Genomic DNA, 23529 nt, shown 5'->3' on the forward strand with positions numbered 1-23529 from the left:
AAACACGTCATTACACTGCATTTTGATCAGTCCCAATTGACAGTTAGGTGGAAGCTCCTCAACTGCAGAGTCAAATGGATTAGGAAATACGGAAATTTCCTTTGCATGTGCATCGAGATTCAAAAACACCAAAGCTAGAATTAAAGCTCAGAAAATATATCTATTTTGCCATCTGAAATCCACTTTTTTTTTTTTCTCATTTTGGCATGGCAAATATGTACCCATTAAAAAAAATACAATGTTGCAGTCCAGTGGTACATATGATACTTGAAATGCTGCTGTTGTGTTTGAACCCTGTCAGTGCAATTAGCAGTGCACTGAACAGCAGCAGTAACAGTTACCACATAGAGGCTCTGTTGCAACTACTTAACTCTTGTCCTTTGTAGCAAGAAAGCACAGACAAACATAAAGGGTAAGTGTGGCTGTGTTGCAATAAAATTTATTTATGAACCATGAAATCTGAATGTCACATGATTTTCTCACATCACAAAATATTATTCCTTTTGATTTTTTCCCAATCACTAAAAAAAGTAAAATAGGAGTTCCCGTCGTGGCGCAGTGGTTAACGAATCCGACTAGGAACCATGAGGTTGCGGGTTCGGTCCCTGCCCTTGCTCAGTGGGTTAACGATCCGGCGTTGCCGTGAGCTGTGGTGTAGGTTGCAGACGCGGCTCGGATCCCGCGTTGCTGTGGCTCTGGTGTAGGCCGGTGGCTACAGCTCCGATTGGACCCCTAGCCTGGGAACCTCCATATGCCGCAGGAGCGGCCCAAGAAATAGCAAAAAGACCAAAAAAAAAAAAAGTAAAATAGCTCATAGGTCATATAAAAGCAGGTGGCAGGCCAAATCTGGCCTGTGAGTCAGTACTCCAACCACTCACCTATGCTATTAACTTTTCCTGAAGAAAAATCTTCCCAAGAAACTTTTTTCTGGGGCGATCCTGTCGTGGCTCAGCAGTTAATGAACCCGACTAGCATTCATGAGGATGTAGGTTCAATCCCTGCCCTCACTCAGTGGGTTAAGGATCTAGCATTGCCGTGAGCTGTGGTGTAGGTCACAGATGTGGCTCAGATCCTGTGTTGCTGTGGCTCTGGAGTAGGCCAGCCCGGCAGCTACAGCTCCAATTCAACTCCTAGCCTGGGAACCTCCATATGCCACAGGTGTGGCCTTAAAAGCCAAAAAAAAAAAAAAAAAGAAAGAAACTTTTTCCCTCCAGCAAACTTATTTCTTAAAAACTCAACAACAACAACAAAATAAATAAGTAAATTAAGAAATGGCTAAAAAAATTATTTATTTATTTATTTATCTATCTATCTATTGTCTTTTTGCTATTTCTTGGGCTGCTCCTGTGGCATATGGAGATTCCCAGGCTAGGGGTCGAGTCGGAGCTGTAGCCACTGGCCTACACCAGAGCCACAGCAACTCGGGATCCGAGCTTCGTCTGCGACCTACACCACGGCTCAAGGCAACGCCGGATCCTTAACCCACTGAGCAAGGGCAGGGACCGAACCCGAAACCTCATGGTTCCTAGTCGGATTCGTTAACCACTGTGCCACGACGGGAACTCCCAAAAATTTATTTTTGTTGTTGTTGTGTTTTTGTCTTTTCTATGGCCACACCCGTGGCATATGGAGGTTCCTAGGCTAGGGGTCTAATCGGAGCCGTAGCTGCTGGCCTATGCCATAGCCACAGCAACTCGGGATCTGAGTTGAGTCTGCAACCTACACCACAGCTCACGGCAACACTGGATCCTTAACTCACTGAGGGAGGCCAGGGATCGAACCTACAACCTCAGTGTTCCTGATCGGATTGGCTAACCACTGAGCCATGGGAACTCCAAGAAATGGGTAAAAAATTTAAATAGACATTTCTCCAAAAGAGATACACAAATGGCCAGTAAGCACATGAAAAGATGTTCAACCTCATCAGCCATCCCAAAAATGCAATTCTAACAGGATACCATTCACATCTACCAGAATGGCTATAAATAAAGGTGGGGGAAGGGGTAACAAGCATTGGCAAAAGATGTGAAGGAATTCAGACTTCCATATAGTTTAGTGGATCCTCAATAAGTCAAACATCGAATTACCATGTGACCCAGCAATTCCACTGCTAAATAACAATTCCACTGCTAAATAACAATTCCACTGCTAAACGCAGGTGTTCAAGCTTATGTGTAAATGTTCTTCGCTCTACTCACAAAAAGTGGAAGCCACCCAAATAACCACCAACAGATGAATGGATAAACAAAATGTGGTATATCCATACAAGGAAGTATTATTTGACCATAAAAAGGAATGAATTACTAACCCTGCTACAACAGATGAAAACAAGAGAAAGAAGCCAGACAAAGAAACACCACATATTGTATGATTCCACTGATATGAAATGTCCAGAACAGGTATAGCCACAGAAACGGAAAGGAGATTAGTGGTTGCCAAAAGCTGCAGGAAGGTGGCGGTGGGGGAATGGGAGGGACCGCTAACGAGTACAAGATGTCTTTGGGGGTGATGAAATGCTCTGGTGCTGTATGTACAACACTGTGAATTCACTAAAAAAAAATAAATCAATGGATTATATAGTTCAAAGGGGTGAATTTTATGGTGAGTTATACCTCAATCTAAAAATTAATTTTAAAAGTCTATGGTAAAAATCATTAAATTTTAGATATTTCATTAAGGCATTACTGCGTTTCTAAGCTAAGAAACACAAAGGAGTATTCAAATTGTGTTACATGTGGTTCCCTTGTCAAATAACACCCAAAGTTTTCGCTTGTATGAGGTTTTTTTGTTTTTTTTTTTTTGTCTTTTGTTGTTGTTGTTGCTATTTCTTGGGCCGCTCCCTCGGCATTATTGTTGTTGTTGTTGTTGTTGCCATTTCTTGGGCCGCTCCCGCGGCATATGGAGGTTCCCAGGCTAGGGGTCAAATCGGAGCTGTAGCCACCGGCCCACGCCAGAGCCACAGCAACGCGGGATCCGAGCTGCGTCTGCAACCTACACCACAGCTCACGGCAACGCCGGATCGTTAACCCACTGAGCAAGGGCAGGGACCGAACCCGCAACCTCATGGTTCCTAGTCGGATTCGTTAACCACTTCGCCACGACGGGAACTCCTGTATGAGTTTTTAAGTTTGTGGATTTTATAGCAGCAAAGCAAGTAGATTGGTTAAGTCTTCAGACTTTTGCTGTTATAATTGCCAATGCTTCTGTTTGTTTTAAATGGCATTTCCTGAAACAGTGTTTCACCTGAAATATTATTCTGAGTATTTAACGTGAAATGTCTTTGAAGAAAAGCACAAGAAAAACAACAGTTTAGAAAACAATAAATCTAAATTTCGGTAGTTTAAATGAATACTTAAGAGTTACTAAGAATCATTATCTCAACAGAGTTACTGCCTGCACATTCCAGCCCCTACTAATGGAGGTTTTACCTCTTTTTCCTCTGGGCAGTACAGGGGCCCTGTAGGATGAAGAACAGCTTTCTGTGCGTAATAAAAGAGCTCTGATATGTTCTTCAGGTTTTTTGCTGAACACTGAAAAGAAAGTTTAAAATTATTCACTCTGAAAACAATTACGAGAGCTAAAAACATTTTCTAAACTATCAATGGAAGGTAGTTAAGATCTCGGGAGACACTGAAAAAATGTGTTTTTCTTAATGGTTATCACAATATGATTGTCTACAAAGCGCTCAGAGGCAAACTCCAAGTTCTGTGCTTTCTTTGGTTGACAGGACTTCACAAACAATAGGAAACTCAGTCCATCCCACACCTTTTCCCCTCTTATTCTGAACCTCAGTTGTGTGAGACTTGACCGGCTGTAAATTTCAAAATCGAATGGGAAAGTTTACCTCCACACAGGTTTCGATTTCGGTGTACTGGTTCATAATCGGAAGGATGGTCTCCATGCTACTGTATTCCACCAGATCAGACTTGTTCCCAACCAATATCAAAGGCAGCCTGGAAGAAACAGGGCACGTCATAACAATAAGGAAGGCAAAAGGCATTTGATTTGTATTTTAATGTACATCATAACCTATACTAACCAATAAGACTTAATCTCCCAAATATGAACCCCCTACTGTAGTCCACTCAAGCCCCCTAAAGAGCTTATGCATCCTCAACAAATATTTACTGAGTTTCTATTATAAGCCAGGGACTGTTCTAACGATTAAAGACACAAGACAAGAGTTCCCATCGTGGCTCAGTGGTTAATGAATCTGACTAGGAACCATGAAACGTCAGGTTCGATCCCTGGCCTCGCTCAGTGGGTTAAGGATCCGGCACTGCTGTGAGCTGTGGTGTAGGTTGCAGACGCGGCTTGAATCCCAAGTTGCTATGGCTCTGGTGTAGGCTTTACTAACTGTAAATTAGATGCCTAGCCTGGGAACCTCCATATGCCGCAGGTGCGGCCCTAGAAAAGACCAAAAATAAAAAATAAAGACACAAGACAGATAAAGTCCCTCCGCATTCTAATATTAAAAGTCAGAAAATGGACAATAAGCAAATAAACAAGCCACGTTCCAATTCCCTAAGCACAATGAAGGAAACAACTAGGGGGATATGGGATAAAGTAATGGGAGGCGGCTAACTATAACACGGTATTCAGGGAAAAACCTCCCTGACAAAGCAGCACTTGTGCCCTGGAGTGAAGGATGAAATGGAACCTGTCAGGTGAAGAGCCAGGAATGAGCTGGCCGGGAAGATAGGACAGCACATGCAAAAGCCCCAAAGCTAAAAAAAAAACATCCCCATGAGTCCAAAGAACAGAACAATGCCAGAGCGGCTGGAGAGTGGTGTCAAAGGGGAGAGGCCTGAAATGGGGCTGGAGAAAGGAGCAAAGGCCAGACACGACAGGACCTGCAGCTGCAGGAAGAGTGTGTATTTTAAGTGGACAATGGGAAGCCGTGGATAGATTACAGGTAGGGGAATGACGTGATCTGATCACATTTTAAAATGCAGTCATGTGTCATCTTTCAGAGATACATACTGAAGTATTTACAGTATGATAAGACGTGTGATTTGTTCAAATGACCCCAAGGGGACGGGTAAAAAATGGAACAAGACTGGCCATGAGTCGTTAATTACTGAAGCTAGATGATAGATACAGAGGGATTCATTTTACTGTTCTCTCTACTTTTGCATATGTTTGATTTTTTTTTTCCAATAATATAATAAAAGCTTTTCGGAGTTCCCGTCGTGGCTCAGTGCTTAACGAATTCAACGAGGAACCATGAGGCCTTGCTCAGTGGGTTAAGGATCCGGCGTTGCCGTGAGCTGTGGTATAGGTCGCAGACCGGCTTGGATCCCGAGTTGCTGTGGCTGTGGTGTAGGACAGCGGCTACAGCTCCAATTCGACCCCTAGCCTGGGAACCTCCATATGCCACGGGAGTAGCCCAAGAAATGGCAAAAAAAAAAAAAAAAAGACAATAATAAAAGCTTTTCTGGAGTTCCCACCTTGGTGCAGTGGGTTAAGGATCCAGCGCTGCCACAGCTATAGTGCAGATCACAGCTGTAGCTCAGATCTGATAACCTGACCCGGGAATTTCTATATGCCACAGGTGAGGCCAAAAAAAAAAATTTTTTTTTTAATGTGACATCTTGGATTGGAGCAATGAAGATGGAGAGGAGATATTCAGATGTGAGATATATTTTAGAGGTAGAATGGATAGAAGCAACAGGGAGATTAGATATGGAGGCTGAAGGAAAATAGAAATCAAGAAAAAACAGATTTTTTGGCTGGACAAAACAGGCAGATCTTCTGAGACAGAAAAGACTGAAAAACGTTTTTGGAGAGGCAGGGGGGATAGGCAGGGAATTAAGGATTTCTGCCTTAAACAAGTTAAATCTGATAGGCCTATGAGAAATCTGAATGAGGATTACCCAAGAAAACTGGCCAGTGGAGAAGAATTATTTGTACATTCCACAAGAGAGCTTAAAGGGAACGCAGATCATCTTGCTGCAATTCCACATGCGACAGAAACACCTTCAAGCATTTATTTAATCACATAGTGTTGTTATTATGTGTAAAAGGCCTGGCCCACTGCATAACCCAAATTTAGGTTAATGGAGCCAGGAGGGTTTCCAAAAATGTACTGCTTTAAAACCAAAGGTGTGCTCAGAATAACATATGGATCTTAAAAAAAAAAAAAAAAAAAAAAATACATAGATCCAAGCCCTACTCCAAACCTCCTAAGACTCAAAGGGTGGAGCACAGGCACCTACACTGTTTTCAAGTACCTCTGGTGACAGTAATGGGCATCCCTGACAGTAAAGGGCACACTGGGATAATGGTCCAAGAAGTCCTAAGTAAGAACGTATGTGCAGGGAGTTCCCTGGTGGCACAGCAGGTTAAAGATCTGGCATTGCCACTGAAGAGGCTTGGGCTGCTGCTGCGGCGTGCAGAGTTCCATCCCTGGCCCGGGAACTTTCACATGCCACAGGCATGGCCAAAAAAGAAAGAAAAGAAGAAAAGGAGGAAGGACGGATGGATGTCTAAACATAAGGTATGCGGCTCAGGAGAGACGATACTGGGAAAATGTGAAGTCCAACAATAAAGAACTAGACCGAGAGAAATAAATATGCTCACAGGATTCGGGGAGGGGAAAAAGTACAGCCACATCTGAGAGAGCTCAGTGAGATCACCACACGGAAAGCCCCTTTCAGACGGCATACTGAAGGGGCCGCAAAACCAGCCTGCGGGTTTCTAGAGAGCAGTTTACGAAGCCCTCAGAGTAGAGCCCATTTTCAAACTTCAGTTGTTCAAGGTGGTGCTTGACAGATCCTGGCAAAACTGACTTCTCTGGAGAATCTCTCCTGGAAACAGTTCAAGTAATCAGCACGAAAAGCAAGCGTCGGGGCATAGAGGTATTGTTTCCTCCAAGACAGTCCTGTCAGATATAACCTGGGAGGACAGAAGAGATCTTATCTGTACTGTCTGTCCCGGTAACCTCTAGCCATGAGGGGCTAATGATCACTTGAAATGTGGCTAAGTGTGTCCAAGGAACTGAGATGTTGTTTAGTTTTATTTAATTTTACTTAAAGTTAAATTGCCACAGCCGACTGGAGGCTACTGCACTGGACAGCACAGCTCTAGAGAGCTCCTTCCAGCTTTGTCAATAAATCACTACAGGAGTTCTCTTGTGCTGCAGTGGGTTAAGAATCAGTACTGTCACTGCAGCGGCTTGGGTCACGTCCCGGGCCCAGAACTTCCATATGCCATGGGCACAGCCAAAAAAAAAAGTCTCTATGAAGTTTAAAACAATGATAGAGTGATGGAGACCCCACTGTGGTTCAGCAAGTTAAGAACCTGACCAGTATCCACAAGGATGCAGGTTTGATGCCTGGCCTCGTTCATGAGTTAAGGATCCAGCACTTCTGCAAGCTGTGGTGCAGGCCAGCAACTGCAGCTCCAATTTGACCCCTAGCCTGGGAACCTCCACATGCCTTGGGTGGGGCCTTAAAAAGACAAAAGAAAAAAAAAAAAAAAAAAAGAAAAGAAAGAAAAGAAAAAGAAAGACTAAGAGAAATCAACAAAATAATCCCATTTAAATGTAACCAAGGAGGTAAAAGACTTGCACACTGAAAATTATAAGTTACTGATGAAAGAAACTGAGAAGACACAAAGAAATATAAAAATATTCTATGCTCATGGATTGGAAAAATTAATATTATTAAAATATCTATATCACCCAAAGCTATATACAGATTCAGTGTAATCCTTAGCAAAATTCCAATGACATTTTTTCAAAGAAATAGACCAATCTTAAAATTTGAATGGAACCACAAAAGATCCTGAGTACCCAAAGCAATTTTGAGAAAGAACAAAAAATCTAGAGGTACCACACTCCCTAATTGCAAACATTACAAAGCCATAGTAATCAAAATAGTATGGTCTTGGCAGTAAACCAAATACATACATCAGTGGAATCCACACAATACGGTCAATTAATTTATGACAAAGGAGGCAGGAACATATAATAAAGGATGGTCTCTTTCACAAATAGTGTTGGGGAAAAAGAACAGCTACATACACAAGAATGAAATCAGACCACTATCTTATACCATCCGCAAAAACTAACTCAAAGTGGATTAAAGATTTGAATGTAAAACCTGAAACCATAAAACTCACAGAAGAAAATACAGGCACAAGCTACTTGACATCAGTCTTGGTGATGAATTTTTGGATCGGGCAGCAAACGCAAAAATAAACAAGTGGGACTAGATCAAACCAAAAAGCTTCTACACAGTAAAGGACACTATCTACAAAATGAAAAGAAACCGTACTGAATACAAGGAAATTATCTGCAAATCATACACTGGATAAACAGTTAATATCCAAAATATACAAAGCACTCATAAAACTCAATAGCAAAAGAGCCAAAATCCAATTTAAAAATGGGTAGAGGATCTGAATAGAGATGTTTTTTCAAAAAGAGTCTTAAGGATGGTCAACAGGGACTCAAAAAGAAGCTCAACATCACACATCAGGGAAATGCAATTCAAACCACAATGGAAATTCCCTTGTGGTGCAGCAGGTTAAGGATCCAGTGTTGCCACTGCAGCGGCCTGGGTTGATGCTATGGTGCAGGTTTGATCCCTGGCCTGGAAACTTCCACATGCCACGGGTGCAACTAAAAAAAAAGAAATAACAAGTGCTGGTGAGGATGTGGAGAAAAGGGAATACTCAAACACTCTTGTGCACTGTTGGTGGGAGCATAAACTGGCGCAATCTCTAAGGAAAACACTATGGAGGTTCCTCAAAAAATTAAAAACAGAATTACCACATAATCCATCAATTCCACTTGTGGGTACCGATCTAAACAAAAACATTAATTTGAAAAGATATATGCAGCCCCATGTTCATTACAGCATTATTTACAATAGCCAAGATATGGAAACAACCTAAGTATGCACTGATGGATAAAGGAACAAAGAAGATGTGGTATAAGTATACAATGGAATATTATTCAGCAATAAAAAAGAATGAAATCTTGCCATTTGCAACAACATGGATAGACCTTGAGCAAATTATGCTAAGTGGAGGTTAAGTCAGACAGAGAAAAACAAATACTGCATGATTTCACTTATATGTAGACTCTAAAGACAAAACCAAAATCATGTAAACAGAGAACAGAATGACGGCTACCAGAGAAAAGGGGATGGTGGGGAGTGGGTGAAATAGGTGAGGGGGGGTCAAGAGGTACAAACTTTCAGTTATAAAATAAAGAAGCCACAGGGATGTAAAGCACAGCATGGTGACTACAGTCAAGCACACTGCAGAGCATACTTGCAAATGGCCAAGAGAGTAAATCCTACAAGTTAACTTTGTATGGTGACAGGTGCTAACTAGACTTATTGTGGTGGTCACTTCACAGTGTATACAAATACTGAATCATGATGCTGTCCACCTGAAACCAACATAATATTTTATGTCAATTACATCTCAAAAAATTTTAGAAGATGCAAATGTCTCACAAATACCATGTTCCATTAAAGCAATACTGCAAGAAAAAATTTTTTTTCTCTTTTTAGGGCCTCACCCATGGCATATGGAAGCTCCCAGGCTAGGGATCAAATCGGAGCTGTAGCTGCTGGCCTACACCCCAGCTCATGGCAACACCAGGTCCTTAACTGGCTGAGCAAGGCCAGGCATCAAACCTGCACCCTCATGGATACTAGTCAGGTTTGTTACTGCTGAGCCACAACGTGAACTCCAAGAAAATGTTTTGTTTCCATTTTAATTTAAAACTCAAAATATTTAAACCCAGAACCACCATTCTGCTCAGAAGAATAAAAAATGTGCGTTCTCTTGCTTTTCCCCATCACACATATATTTCCCAAAGAATTTCAAAGAAATCTCCCACGTGAATTTCTAAGTGAACATCTCTAAAGATTTTTAGAGAACTTATAAAGCGCTTACACATGCACTATTTCACTGGATTCCCAAAATAATCACACGTAACCAAAAGAAGTATTCTCATCAGCTCTTACAGATGAAGAAATTAAGGCTCAATGAAGTTGAAGTCCTAAAGCCCCTAAGTGGCCAAGTCAGACTTCCAAGGTCACTCATTTTCCTCCAAGTCCTACGCTCTTACATAGACCACAGAGCGAGCAACCAATAACGGGGTAATGTCGGAATTCCCGTTGCAGGGCAGTGGAAACGAATCTGACTAGTATCCATGAGGACTCGGGTTTGATCCCTGGCCTCACTAGGTGGGTTAAGGATCCGATGCTGCCGTGAGCTGTGGTGTAGGTGGCAGACGCGGCTTGAATCCCAAGTTGCTGTGGCTGTGGTGCAGGCTGGCAGCTGTAGCTCGGATTTGATCCCTACCCTGGGAACTTCCATATGCCATGGAAGCGGCCCTATAAAAACCAAAACCAAAACCAAAACCAAAACCAGGGTAATATCAAGCCTCAAAAAGACATTTCAAGAGGAGGGCAGGGAGTTTCCATTGTGGTGGAGCAGAAACAAATCTGACCAGGAACCATGAGGTTGTGGGTTCGATCCCTGGCTTCGATCAGTGGGTTAAGGACCTGGCATTGCCATGAGCTGTGGTGTAGGTCGCAGATGTGGCTTGGATCCCACACTGCTGTGGCTGTGGCCGGCAGCTACAGCTCCGATTGGACCTCTAGCCTGGGAACCTCCATATGCGCAGGTGCAGCCCTAAAAAGCAAAAAAAAAAAAAAAAGGGGGAGGGCTTGTTACAGCATCAGTGCATCAGTGTTCTTATTTCTGCTTTGCTTTAAATATACATGCTGCCTCAAAGAATTCCTCCCCAAAAAAGGTATGTGTATATAAACAGACAGACCTAGAGATAAAGCAAATACAGCAAACTGTTAACAACTGGTGGATCTAAGTGAATAGTTCACAGATGTTCATTGTACTATTCCTTGCAACTTTTCTTGAGGTTTGAAATTTTTCAATATACAAAGTTTGAGGAAAAAAAAAAATACCTGCTGTCTTTGTCCGTTCTTTCATTTATGAGGGGAATCCATCGACTTGTTACCTAAAATGAAAATTAACAAGAGCTAAGCCATGATAAGAAAAATGTTCCACCCTTGGACCTCTAAAATTCTAAACTGAGAACCAATTTTGAAAGTGCCCCACTGAAATTCAACAAAATATGGTGAAAAAAGTCATAATTCATACCTTATCAATAGAGTGCTTGTTGTTAACAGCATAAACTATGCAGATGACATTAGCCTATAAGAAAAATTAACAAACTGATGGCATTTTAAAAGAATACAAATGTAAACAGTAACATTTAATTACCCATTAGTTAATATATCAGGGCCAAAGGAAGGACAAAATCTTAAAACTAAAATACTGAAGTTCCTGTCATGTCTCAGTGGTTAACAAACCCAACTAGCATCCATGAGGACATAGGCTCGATCCCTGGCCTCGCTCAGTGGATTAAGGATCTGGCATTGCCATGAGCTGTGGTGTAGGTCAACGATGTAGCTCAGATCCCGAGTTGCTGTGTCTGTGGCGTAGGCCAATGGCTACAGCTCGGATTCGACCCCTAGCCTGGGAACCTCCATATGCCGCTGGTGAGGCCCTCAAAGACAAAAAAAAAAAAAAAAGGACAAAAATAAAATAAAATACTTAGCATGCCTCTAAGAGGAAAAAGTTCCTAAGGATTTAGAGCAAAAATACAAACTCAAAGTCAGCAGTAACAAGGAGGTCCTATCGTGGCTCAGAGGTATTGAACCCAAGCAATTTCCATGAGGACATAGGTTCAATCCTTGGCCTCCTCAGTGGGTTAAGGATCCAGCATTGCCGTGAGCTGTGGTGGAGGTCGCAGAAGCAGCTCAGATCTAGCGTTGCTGTGGCTGTGGCGCAGGCCAGCAGCTACAGTTCTGATTGGACCCCTACCCTGGGAACCTCCATATGCCTTGGGTACAGTCCTAAAAAAAAAAACAGAAAAAGCTTTCCTGGTAAGTGAGAGAATGAAATGGTAGACTCACAGAACCATCACTGTTTTCCTACAAAAAAACCTCCAACTATTTTTTTTAACTCACCTGTGATATTTCTTGATGAAGTTGTTCATCACTCTGTTCTGCTTCTACAAATGACAGTCAGAATTTTTTTCATATTTTAAACACTTTCATAATAAATAATGGCCAACCTAAAATCCATTCAACACCCATCTAACATCCCTCAAAACACCCCTCATGCCTCAGGTCATTTACATGATGGGGTGTCAGACAATGTGGCAAAGACAAGGGCAAGCCAGAGAAGGGAGAGTTGAACTATGATAAGGAAGCGGGCTGGCACCAAAAGACACGTCTACACAAAGATAACTCGGGCACAGAAGAGCAGAAGGCATTGTGTGATCAATCTGGGCTGGCATCTGATCCCAAATTGAGAAGGGTCCGGCAAAAGAAATCAGAAACCCAAGCTAGTAGGTGGGGTGCTGAAGAGTCAGAAGACCAGACAAAGAGACTATACACACAGGGTCAAAAAGCCAGGTGAGAATCTGAGCAACACAAGCTTAGGATGTAGATAGCAGATATGAGTAATCTTAGCCAGGCCTAAAGTAAAACTAGAGCATGACAGTAAAGTGTCAAGAACTTTCTCACTAGTCCACACCTCTAGCTAGAACTTGTCTCAATGGGTGGATGTGCCTATGATGCCCCAGGGGCGGGGGACAGGCATGATATACAGCTCGGATGGAGAAGCAAACGAATGAAGAGCAAAGCAATCATGGACATATTAATTTAGATCATGTTAAATGTTCCTCCCCCCAAAATGCATGTAATTTCTGTCATACAAACTAATATCAAAATGAGTACAATGGTATTTCAGTTTATGCTAAATAATTGGCCATATTTTAAACATCTTCTTATAAGACTTCAATTCTAATACTGAAGAGAATCTAAGTATGTGGCTACCCATCCTGAAAAGGGATAATTCCGCATATAAAGCTAATTATTAAGACCAAGGGTAGCAGAAAGCTTTCAACTCCCCCAGCTTCTAGAACAGTGCTGTCCAAGAGAAATATGATACAAGCCAAATACGTAATTTTTAATTTTCTAGTAGTCACCTCAAAGTAAAAATGAACAGTTAAAATGACTTTAACCCAAAATATCAAAAATACTAAAATTTCAACACATAATCAATAAAAAATTATGAGGATATTGTACATTCCTTTTTGCATACTAACTCTTCTAAATCCACTTATATTTTATACTTAGAGCACATTTCAAATTAGTCCAGACACATTTTAAGTGTTCAACAGTCAAATGTATCAGACTGCACAGTTCTGATTTCATTTTTAGAATATATGGAACACCAATTCAGCAAAACAAAGTATTACCAATGGAGTTATACCCATTTTTAAAAATAGACTTTATTTCCTAGAGTAGTTTTAGGTACAAGCAAAACTGGGTGGAAGGTACAGCGATTTCCCATATAGCTCCTGCCTTTACATAGCTTCCCCCATTATCAACACTTCTCGTCTAGAGTGGTACATCTGTAACAACTGACTCTTTTTTTTCCCAAACGAAGACCCAGAACAAAGCAAAAGAATATAATGATTAAAAAGTAAGTACTAGTATGGAGTTCCCGTCGTGACGCAGTGGTTAACGAATCCGACTAGGAACCATGAGGTTGCGGGTTCGGTCCCTGCCCTTGCTCAGTGGGTTCACGATCCGGCGTTGCCGTGAGCTGTGGTGTAGGTTGCAGACTCGGCTTGGATCCCGCGTTGCTGTGGCTCTAGTGTAGGCCGGTGGCTACAGCTCCAATTCGACCCCTAGCCTGGGAACCTCCATATGCCGCGGGAGTGGCCCAAGAAATAGCAAAAAGCCAAAAAAAAAAAAAGTAAGTAGTAGTAGAAAAATTTTACATTACTAAAAAGCAATACAGATAACAATTTTAACCCCTTTTTTTTTTTTAAGGAAAAATCTGACAAACTCAACAAATTTTCACATTAGAACTCTTTCTACAGTATCAGAGCATACCTGAATGCCTGACAACAAAATTACCCCAAAGCTTCTCTCCGTAAACAGAGTATTCAGGGATGGTACGACTCATCTGGTCATTTTTCACCCCTCCTTTCTTTCTGTTATTACGGAACCCAACTTAGCGAATTAGGGGCAGAGAACCGCATGGTGGAGGCTTTATGTGGGGTTTGGGGTGGCAGGGAGACATAAATGAGACAGGAACGGTGAATGATTATTTACTGCTGGAGAAAAAGGGCCACCCCTCCTTAACCATCTTTTAAAGCTCAGTTAAGTACCGTTTTAAGGGCTGTGAAATTAACTCTACCGCTCCACCCACAGAAGATATGCACTACCTGAGTAGTCTACGATGTGTGTCGGAACCCTCTCAGGGGTGACATCAGCTGGGATGGTGATTTCTTCTGCCCGAGGAGGAACCTTCGTTTGCAAACAAATATAAAAAAGGAAGAATCTTTGAATACTATCAAACTTACTAATGCAATATGTAAATTTATCCATATATTAGCCCCTTTGCCCATACTTACCTTTACAGGTATTTACTATACTTGTAAATGCTTATTTTTGTGCTTTACCACAGATGAATACTTATATTAAAGTTATAATGATAAAACACTTTTTAATTTTTTTTGTTTCCGTTTCTTTTTTTTTTTTTTTTCTTTTTAGGGCTACACCTGTGGCATAAGGAAGTTCCCAGGTTAGAGATCAAACTGGAGCTGCAGCTGCAGGCCTGTGCCATAGCCACAGCCACAGCGGATCCAAGCCACACCTGCAACCTACTGGGCAGCCTGCAGCAATGCTTTAGACCAGGGATAGAACCCACATCCTCATGGGATACTATGTCTGGTTCCTAATCCAGTAAGCCAAAACAGGAACTCAAAACACATTTAAAAAAATATATATACTTTTTCTTTTTCTTTCTTTTTCTTGGTCTGCCTGCAGCATATGGAGTTCCCAGGCCAGGAAGCAGGTCTGAGCTGCAGTTGCGACCTAAGCCACAGCTGTGGCAACACTAGATCCTTAACCCACTGTGCCAGGCTGGGGAATCAAACCTGTGTCCCAGCACTCCCAAGACACCGCCAATTCCCACTGCACCACAGGGGAACTCCAAAATTAGATTTTTTTTTTTTTTTTTTTTTTTGCCTTTTTAGGGCAGCACCTACGGCATATGGAGGTTCTCAGGCTAGGGGTTGAATCGGAGCTGTTGCCACCACAGCAACACCAGATCTGAGCCATGTCTTTGGCTTATACGACAGCTCATGGCAACGCCAGATCCTTACCCCACCGAGTGAAGCCAGGGATCGAACCCACAACCTCATGGTTCCTAGTCAGATTCGTTTCCGCTGAGCCATGACGGGAACTCCCGAATTAGATTTTTTAATTTGGAAAATGATCAGGTGGATAATATTAGAGGTTTTCAAATATGTGTGTCAGAATCCTAATGGTTCTAACACCTCACAGACTGGGGAGCGCCAGATAGCAGGCAGGTGGGGAGTGAGACCTTCACTCTTACTTCAACTAAAGGAATATTTATGTTTTATATTCTGGACTTATGCATAACATTTAATTTTTAAGAGAGGATGATGCAGCTTAGACGAGCTGATATCCCTTTTCAGCCCCCCACTCAGAACTAGGTTCTTTCTCCTATACTACATTTCAGAGATGTCTTGTAAAAACTAACGTGAGCCTTTTTAAAAGTCGTAACTATCAGAAAAGAAACACATGCGAAAAATCGTAGAATTTATTTTAACTCAATTTTGATAAAATTAAAAAAATTTTAAATATAGGAAAGGGGGAGTTCCTGTTGTGGCTCAGTAGTAAGAACCCGACCAGTATCCATGAGGACGCAGGTTTGATTCCTGGCCTCACTCAGTGGTGAAATGATCCGGCGTTGCCATGAGCTGTGATGTAGGTCACAGATGTGGCTCAGATCCCGAGTTGTTGTAGTGTAGGCCGGCAGCTCCAATTCGATCCCCTAGCCTGGGACGTTCCATATGCCACAGATGCAGCCCTAAAAAGACAAAATAAAAAAAAAAAAAGAAGAAGAAAAAGAAAAAAGAAAAGAAAAGAAAGAAACACATAAACAGAGGAAAGAAATCAAAATGTTTACCTCTTCTGGGAATTCTTCACTGACCAGAGACATAATCAGTGACGTCTTCCCAACTCTAGCTGTGAAAACAAAAAAGGATTACTTGAATAAAGTATTTACAGTCTGCATAAGCTCAAATTTTGCAACCCACATAGGAAAGTCTGTTATTGATTAGCTAAGATTAGAAGCATCCAAATTACCAAGTCTTAGCATAATACTTAAATCTTTTCTTCTGCTTAGAAAACTTACATATACTTATTGTTTAAAACCAAAAATTATCAAAATATGTAAAAGTAAAAATCTATCATAGTATCTTCCATTAATAGTTTAATATATGTAGCCTCCCAGATTTTCCTACACTTAGAGAAACATATTATGATAATTTACCAGAGTAGAATGAGAGTATCTGTACTATTTTTCAATCTTCCTTTATTACTTAATCATGAATTTGGGCAGTATTCCACATCAATATTTTAAATCTCCTGGGAGATGTAAAGGGAAAGTTATTATTTAATATATAGAGCTTTTGCTGGAGATAAAGAAAAAGTTTTAGATATAGAAAGTGGTAATGGTTATACAACATTGTGAGCATATTAATACCCCTGAAACATACACTCATAAAAGACTAAAATGTTAAATATTGTTTTGAAAATATACCTATTTTTTTAGGTGCACCTGTGGCATGCAGTAGTCTCCCGACCAGGGATCGAACCCACGCCAGAGAGCGGCAATGCTGGATCCTTAGCTGCTAAGCCACCAGGAAACCCCTTGTTTTGCATATTTTATCATAATTTTAAAAACAGCAATAATAAATGTACTTTATACTAACATTTAAAAAGCCTCCTACATTATCTTTTGATGGCTGTATTAAGAATTCATTGTATGACATGTCATAATTTATTAATGTAATCTCCTAACAGTGAACAGTATTCAAATTTTCATACCACAATGAGCATTCTATAGGGTAAATTCCTAATAAGTGGAACTCGGGTTGGCATGCATGATACATTTTTTTTTTTCCTTTTTAAGGCCACACCTGTGGCATATGGAAGTTCCCAGGCTAGGGGTCAAATTGGAGCTACAGCTGCCAACCTATACCACAGCCACAGCAACGCCAGACCCCTGACTGAGCGAGGTCAGGGATGGAACTTACATCCTCATGGATACTAGTCAGATTCGTTTCCACTGTCCCATGTCAGGAACTCCGATATTTTTTGTTTTTAACAGACACTGTTAGATTACCTCCAAAAAAAGAATAAACTAATTTACATCCTCACCAAGAGAAGATCAGTGTCTATTTCTGTAAATCTTTACATCCTTTCTTTTTTAGGGTAACATACTTAAGGGTTAGTAAGAGTAAAGAAACTTCCCTGGAGGTCCTAGGTCCCTTCATGGCTCAGCAGTCAACGATCTCAACTAGGATCCATGAGGATGCAGGTTTGATCCCTGGCCTCGCTCAGCAGGTTAAGGATCCAGCGTTGCTGTGAGCTGAGGTGTAGTAGGTACACAGACGCGGCTTGGATCCCAAGTTGCTGTGGCTGTGGTGTAGGCTGGCAGCTGTAGCTCGGCTTTGACCCCTAGCCTGGGAACTTCCATGTGCCACGGGTGCAACCCTAAAAAGCCCAAAAAGAAAAGAGAGAGAGAGAGAAAAGAAACACTCCTGTTACAGTTTCTAACTTGGCATTTTTTTTCATGCACAAACTTAAATTCTTCATTTTCTCTCTAAAACTTGCCTTTCATTGCCATCACTTTCTGATCATATAATTACTATTGTTAGATATTCAAATGCTTATCAACTGAATCTTTTTGTGATTCTAGAGGAAAACAGTCCACCTGTCTATTTATCTCTGCCATAATAGCAAATCAGAGTTTTCAAAAGTTAAGTCTAAATACAAAAGAACTAGAAAACATTAAAGACACTCACATGCCTTTTCTGAATGACCAAAAGAAAGCATGACTAAACACAAGTCAAGTCTCTGGCTGGAAAGGACGGGACTGGTCAAAACAGCTTGCAGGGGACGCTGCAGACAAGTGGGCGCTCCTGACACAGGGCACGGCAAACCCTTACCAGGTGTCTTCTAGCCCTGACTTCTTCAATCTTTTCCATGTACACGTGTGGGAAGGCTTGGGCCTTCCTCAAATGGCTGACAGTAACACGACAGCTCCCTGAGTCCGTGACTCCAGAGCCATCATCTCAGAACTGCTACTGAGGTCAGCTTATCCAGCTCCCCACAAAAATGTCAGGTGAAGAGCCTGGGACGCAGACACACTGATTTTCTCATGATCTCACTAAAGGATTAGTAGCAGACCTAAGGGAATAATCCATCTCCTGACAGATGGGTAGTATTCTTTCTCTTTCTATGCCACACTTCAAAAAATTTTGCTGGCCGGAGTTCCTGCTGTGACTCAGTGGTTAACAAACCCAACAAGCAACCATGAGGTTTTGGGTTCGAATCCTGGCCTCGCTGAGTGGTTGAAGGATCCGGTGTTGCTGTGAGCTGTGGTGCAGGTCACAGACCTGGCTCGGATCCTGTGATCCGAGGCTGTGGTGTAGGCCAGCAGCTACGGCTCCAATTTGACCCCTAGCCTGGGAACCTCGATATGCCGCAGGTGAGACCCTAAAAAGACAAAAGGAAAAAAAAATTTTTTGTTGTTGTTGTTGTTGTTAAGAGTTCCCATCGTGGCACAGCGGAAACAAATCCAACTAGGAACTATGAGGTTGTGGGTTTGATCCCTGGCTTTGCTCAGCAGGTAAGGATCTGGCATTGAGCTGTGGTGTCGGTCAAAGATGCAGCTCAGATCTGGCGTTGCTGTGGTTGTGATGTAGGCTGGCAGCTGCAGCTCTGATTAGACCCCTTGCCTGGGAACCTCCATATGCCACGGGGGTTGCCCTAAAAAGCACACACACACAAAATTGTCAACTCAAGTTAGTAATACAGAAAAGGAATGGTGACCACAAAAGTCAGCAAACACCGCATACACCAATACTACGTCAAGTTAAATAAAATATCCACTGATTCACTGGTGACTAAGCCAGCAGCTCTGACACAATTTTTAAAAAATTTATTTTCAGAATATTTCAGACTTAACAGAAATACTGCAAATTAATACAAAGGAGTCATGTCTAACTTTAACCAAATTCCCCACATGTTAACAGTGTACCACATTTGCATTATTCTCTCTCTCTCCATATATATGTGTGTGTACATTATTTTTCAAAATCAAGATTAAGTTGCAGATATGATGCCCCTTTACCCTTAACCTTTCTAGCATGTATTTCCTAGAAACAAGATCATTCTCTTACATAACCGCAGTGCACTGTCAAAAGGAAATTAACACCAAAACAACACAATTATGTAATCCTCAGACCTTATTCACATCTCACCATTTGTCCCACTATTATCCTCTATAGAAAAGAAAATCTTTTTTTTTTCTTTCCTACCCAGGATCAAAAGTCCCATTTGGTTGTCATGTCTCCTTAGTCTCCTTTAATCCTCAATCTTTATACTTCCATGCACTTCACCTTTTGGGAGACTACAAGCCACTTATTCTGTAAAATCTCTCAACTGGGTTTGTATGATGTTATCCCATGATTAATTTCAGGGTGTGCATTTTTGGCAGAATACACCAGAAGGGCTACTGTGTCCTCCTCAGTGCATCAGAGCAGAAGGCAGATGATGTCAATTTGTTCCATGGCTGGTGATGTTACTGTCATCAACTGGAGGAGGTGGTGTCTGACAGGTTTCTCCACTGTAAAGTTATTTTTTCCTTTCCAATTAAGAAGCATCTCATGAGGAAATACTGTGAGACTATGTAAATTTCCTGTTTCTCAATAAACTTTTGCCTACTAGTTTTAGCAGCCGTTCAAGATTCTTGCCTAAAACAAGGACTGCTACAGTGGTTGCCAGATGATGATCTGCTATCAATCCTTCTATATTACTCTACATTCTACCATAATGTAGACTCCCTTCTAGTTCATGCTATGGTCTCATGGTTTCCTACATTATTCTATGGGTTATAATCCATTACTATCATTGTTGAGAGGCTCCAAGTCCCATCTTACTTTGAAAAATGACATTTGCGCAGGTATAAATTAGCATGTACAATATGATTTTACAAATAAAGACGTATAATTTTTGCTACTAGAAAAGATCAACAAGTACTACTTTAAAAGTCACTTTGGGGGAGATAATAATACCATCTCTTCCAGGTTCCAGTAAGAATTAAACAACATTATATATGTGAAAGTGCTTAGTAGAGTGCCTGGCCCATCAGTGTTTCTCAATAAATAAAGGTTTAACTTTCCCTCTTTAAAAAAAAAAAAAAAAAAAGTCAGTTTTGGTAGTAAAAATTGGCATGTTCTAATTTATAGATGGCAAATTAAATTTACTTTAAGTTTGAGGAGTTAAATGCTTCTTTTTTTTTTTTAAACAGCTGCACCCGAGGTATATGGAAGTTCCCAGGCTAGGGGTCAAACTGGAGCTGCAGCTGCCAGCCTACACCACAGCCACAGCAATGCTCAGTGGGACAGGGATCCGGCACTGTCGTGAGCTGTGCTGTAGGTCCCAGATGAGGCTCAGATCCCACATGGCTATGGTTGTGGGATAGGCTGGCAACTGTAGTTCCGATTCTACCCCTAGCCTGGGAACTTCTGTATGCCACGCATGCAGCCCTGAAAAGCAAAAGAACCAAAAAACAAACCAAAAAAAACCCCAAACCATCCCTGACTCTCAACTACCCACCACATCAAATGAAACTATTCTACTGGCCTTCGAAAATCATACATAATTTAAGCCAGCTCTTCTCATCCTCCCTACTATTCCCCACTTACACGATTTCCTCAAATAGGCCATTCTGCTCTGTGTAAGCACAAACAAGCCATGACGACTCCTGCCCCCTCACAGGGTTTTCGCCAGCTAACATAGGAAGCCCTCTCTACTTTCCCACGTGTTTACCATCTCTCAGGGACAGCTCAATTCTACCCCATCCCTAAAGACACCCCAGGGCTACTGCAGCCTTCCCCCTCCTCCTCTGAACTACTCCTATGCCACATAATGCATACAAAACCATTACGAATATAAAGTACATACTTAACATGTGTGACTCTGTATTAACACAACATGTAGGTATTTGAAAACACTTGAGTGGAATTTTCTAATTTTATATGAAAGGAGAACTTCTGGCTCAGCACCTGGACCAAACTATACGACTTGATTTCATGTTTCCCAAGCACAACAGTATTGCTACAGCTTCAGCCCTGGTATTTAGGAAACTAGTCCCACCTCCTGGAGGTTCTGGAACTCTTTCAACGTTTTTCTTTTTTTTGTTTTTGTTTTTTCTTTCTTTTTATTTTTGGCTTTTTAGGGCCACACCTGAGGCATATGGAAGTTCCCAGGCTAGGGGTCGAACCAGAGCTGTAGCCGCCAGCCTACCCCACAGCCACAGCAACACCAGATCCAAGCCCCATCTTCAATCTACACCACAGCTCACGGCAACACCAGATCCTTAACCCACTGAGTGAGGCCAGGGATCGAACCTGTGTCCTCATGGATACTAGTCAGATGTATGTCCACTGAGCCAGAACAGGAACACCTCAAAGTTTTTCTTGAGAGTGACTGAAGAGTTGTGAATAATAGCACATAACTATTGAGGCAATTAAAAAAAAAATTCTAAAATTACTTCATTCAACTTGTTCTTTGTAAAAAAAAAAAAAAATTAACATTTCAAGTATGAAAGGAAGATGTGGTACAATAAAGAATACATGGGGTCTTTCTTTCCAGTTCCTGGCACGGAGCTTCAAAATCCCTTGGAATGTCCCGAGTGAAAGTGTCCCTTGTTAGTCTCTTTCAATCTCACTTCAGTGTATCCTAACGAGGGGACTCATGAAAGGGGAGGGAGGGCCTAGACCGCTTCAGAATAGAGGTTGGTGGCCCAAAAAACCACCATGTGATTAGGGGGTTGGAACTTCCAGTCCCTCCCCCAAACCTCTGGGGAAGTGGAGGGAGGCATGCTAGAGACAGAGTTCCATCACAGGCCAACGGCTGATCAACTGTGCCCACTCATGAAGCCCCACAGGAACACTCCGGACATGCAACCAGGACCAACCAGGGGAGTGTGGTTGGTGGACATATGGAGGTACCAGAAAGGTGGCACACCCTGACTCTACAGGACCCTTACAGACCTCGGCCTAGGTCCCTCTTCACGTGGCTGTTCATGTGGGTAAGTACAGCACTTTCCGGAGTTCTGAGTGTTTCCAGCGAATTACTGAATCTGAGGGGTTGTGAGAAGCAAGCTAATGCGTAGTCAGCCAGGAAGAAGTGTGGTGTGTCTGGGGACCCCACATGCAGCTGGCGTCTAAAAAGTAGGGGTAATCTTGTTGGGACTTTGCCCTTTAACTCGTGGGATCTGATGTTAACCCAGGGTAGGCAGTGTCAAAATTGAATGGAACTGAGGACACCCAGTTAGTTTCCGGAAATTGTCAGAATGCAGAGGGGCACCACGGTTCTGTAGTTTTGTATTTCTAAAAAGAAGTGATGGTTGGAGTTCCCGTGTGGCGCAGTGGTTAACCAATCCGACTAGGAACCATGAGGTTGCGGGTTCGGTCCCTGCCCTTGCTCAGTGGGTTAACGATCCGGCGTTGCCGTGAGCTGTGGTGTAGGTTGCAGATGCGGCTCAGATCCCGTGTTGCTGTGGCTCTGGTGTAGGCCGGTGGCTACAGCTCCGATTCAACCCCTAGCCTGGGAACCTCCATATGCCGCGGGAGCGGCCCAAAGAAATAGCAAAAAGACAAAAAAAAAAAAAAAAAAAAGAAGTGATGGCTCAAAAAACTGAGAAACAGTGTAACAGAACTTCTATCCAAGGGTTCTACTCAGAAACTGTTGCCCCTGTCTGGTCCCAACTAGGAAAAACACTACAAGAACATATAGAGGGCATTCACTTATGCTTCTCATGACCCAGTTTGCTTGTGCAGACTCCTGCTTAGTTCATTTGGTAAGTATTTACTTGTCTTCTAAGAACAAAGCTTAGTCTTAGATACTCTGTGAGGATAATACAGAAATTGTATAAAACAACAGATAAAATTGCCATAAAAGAGGTATGGATCAAGGGCTATGTTCAATTACTATATTAAGAAAAAAAAAAAAAAAAAGGAGGAGTTCCTGTTGTGGCTCAGCAGTAATGAACCCAACTAGTATCCATGAGGACACAGGTTTGATCCCTGGCCTCGCTCAGTGGGTTAAGGATCCAGCACTGCTGTGAGCCGTGGTGTAGGCTGCAGACGAGGCTCAGAGTTGCTGTAGGGTACACTGGCAGCTACAGCTCCAACTTGACCCCTAGTCTGGGAACTTCCATATGCTGAGGGTACAGCCCTAAAAAGAGGAAAAAAAAAAAAAAAAAGCAAAGAGAGAGAGAAAAGGACAGAAGGGAATATTTACTCAGAAGTCTTTCTCAATATAGCAGGAAATCAAAAAGCACAAAAAACATACC

The 23529-nt window shown here is 41.9% G+C and overlaps 1 protein-coding gene across 7 annotated transcripts in view; it reads right to left on the reverse strand.

Annotated features, from left to right (window-relative positions):
- RHOT1 (ras homolog family member T1) overlaps positions 1 to 23529 on the reverse strand; it is a 72241-nt gene that overhangs the window by 35574 nt on the left and 13138 nt on the right. For all 7 annotated transcript variants that reach the window (XR_002337261.1, XM_003483060.3, XM_005656986.3 and 4 more), the window contains exons 2-8: positions 16066 to 16124; positions 14294 to 14375; positions 12018 to 12061; positions 11146 to 11199; positions 10950 to 11002; positions 3845 to 3953; positions 3429 to 3530 (exon numbers count right to left, since the gene is read on the reverse strand). Coding sequence is in view for 6 of the 7 variants with exons in the window: in XM_003483060.3 (XP_003483108.2) it covers positions 3429 to 3530; positions 3845 to 3953; positions 10950 to 11002; positions 11146 to 11199; positions 12018 to 12061; positions 14294 to 14375; positions 16066 to 16124 (503 nt within the window). In the remaining variant the exon portion in view is untranslated. The remainder of the gene's footprint in view (positions 1 to 3428; positions 3531 to 3844; positions 3954 to 10949; positions 11003 to 11145; positions 11200 to 12017; positions 12062 to 14293; positions 14376 to 16065; positions 16125 to 23529) is intronic.

This window comes from Sus scrofa, chromosome 12 (genome assembly GCF_000003025.6).
Source record: "Sus scrofa isolate TJ Tabasco breed Duroc chromosome 12, Sscrofa11.1, whole genome shotgun sequence".
NCBI lineage: Eukaryota > Metazoa > Chordata > Mammalia > Artiodactyla > Suidae > Sus > Sus scrofa.